Source organism: Penaeus monodon, chromosome 25, assembly GCF_015228065.2.
Source record: "Penaeus monodon isolate SGIC_2016 chromosome 25, NSTDA_Pmon_1, whole genome shotgun sequence".
Classification (NCBI taxonomy): Eukaryota; Metazoa; Arthropoda; class Malacostraca; order Decapoda; family Penaeidae; genus Penaeus; species Penaeus monodon.
Window position 1 is genome coordinate 33695216 of NC_051410.1, and position 277 is coordinate 33695492.

Sequence of the window (277 nt, forward strand, 5' to 3'; positions counted from 1 at the left end):
TAGCCAAAAATACTTTATACACATCATCTTTACTCTTGGCCCTTCCCGCCGCAGGGCCATGACGCCGAGATGCGGCAGGTCCTGAACGTGGCCCTCGAGTGCGGCTACCGGCACATCGACACGGCCACAGTGTACGAGAACGAGGTCGAGATCGGGGACGTCCTTCACGAGTGGCTTTCGAGCGGTCGCGTCGCCAGGGAGGAGCTCTTTGTGGTGACGAAGGTGAGGTCGTGAGAGGCCTTCAGAAGGGTGTTGATGAGACGAAAGAGGATTTTGG

General features: G+C 57.8%; 1 protein-coding gene across 1 annotated transcript in view; it reads left to right on the plus strand.

The window, feature by feature from the left end:
* The window catches only part of LOC119589367 (aldo-keto reductase family 1 member A1-like), a 9419-nt gene that overhangs the window by 2802 nt on the left and 6340 nt on the right, over positions 1-277 (plus strand). Inside the window, exon 2 of the mRNA XM_037937985.1 lies at positions 55-222. Coding sequence (XP_037793913.1) covers positions 55-222 — 168 coding nt within the window. The remainder of the gene's footprint in view (positions 1-54; positions 223-277) is intronic.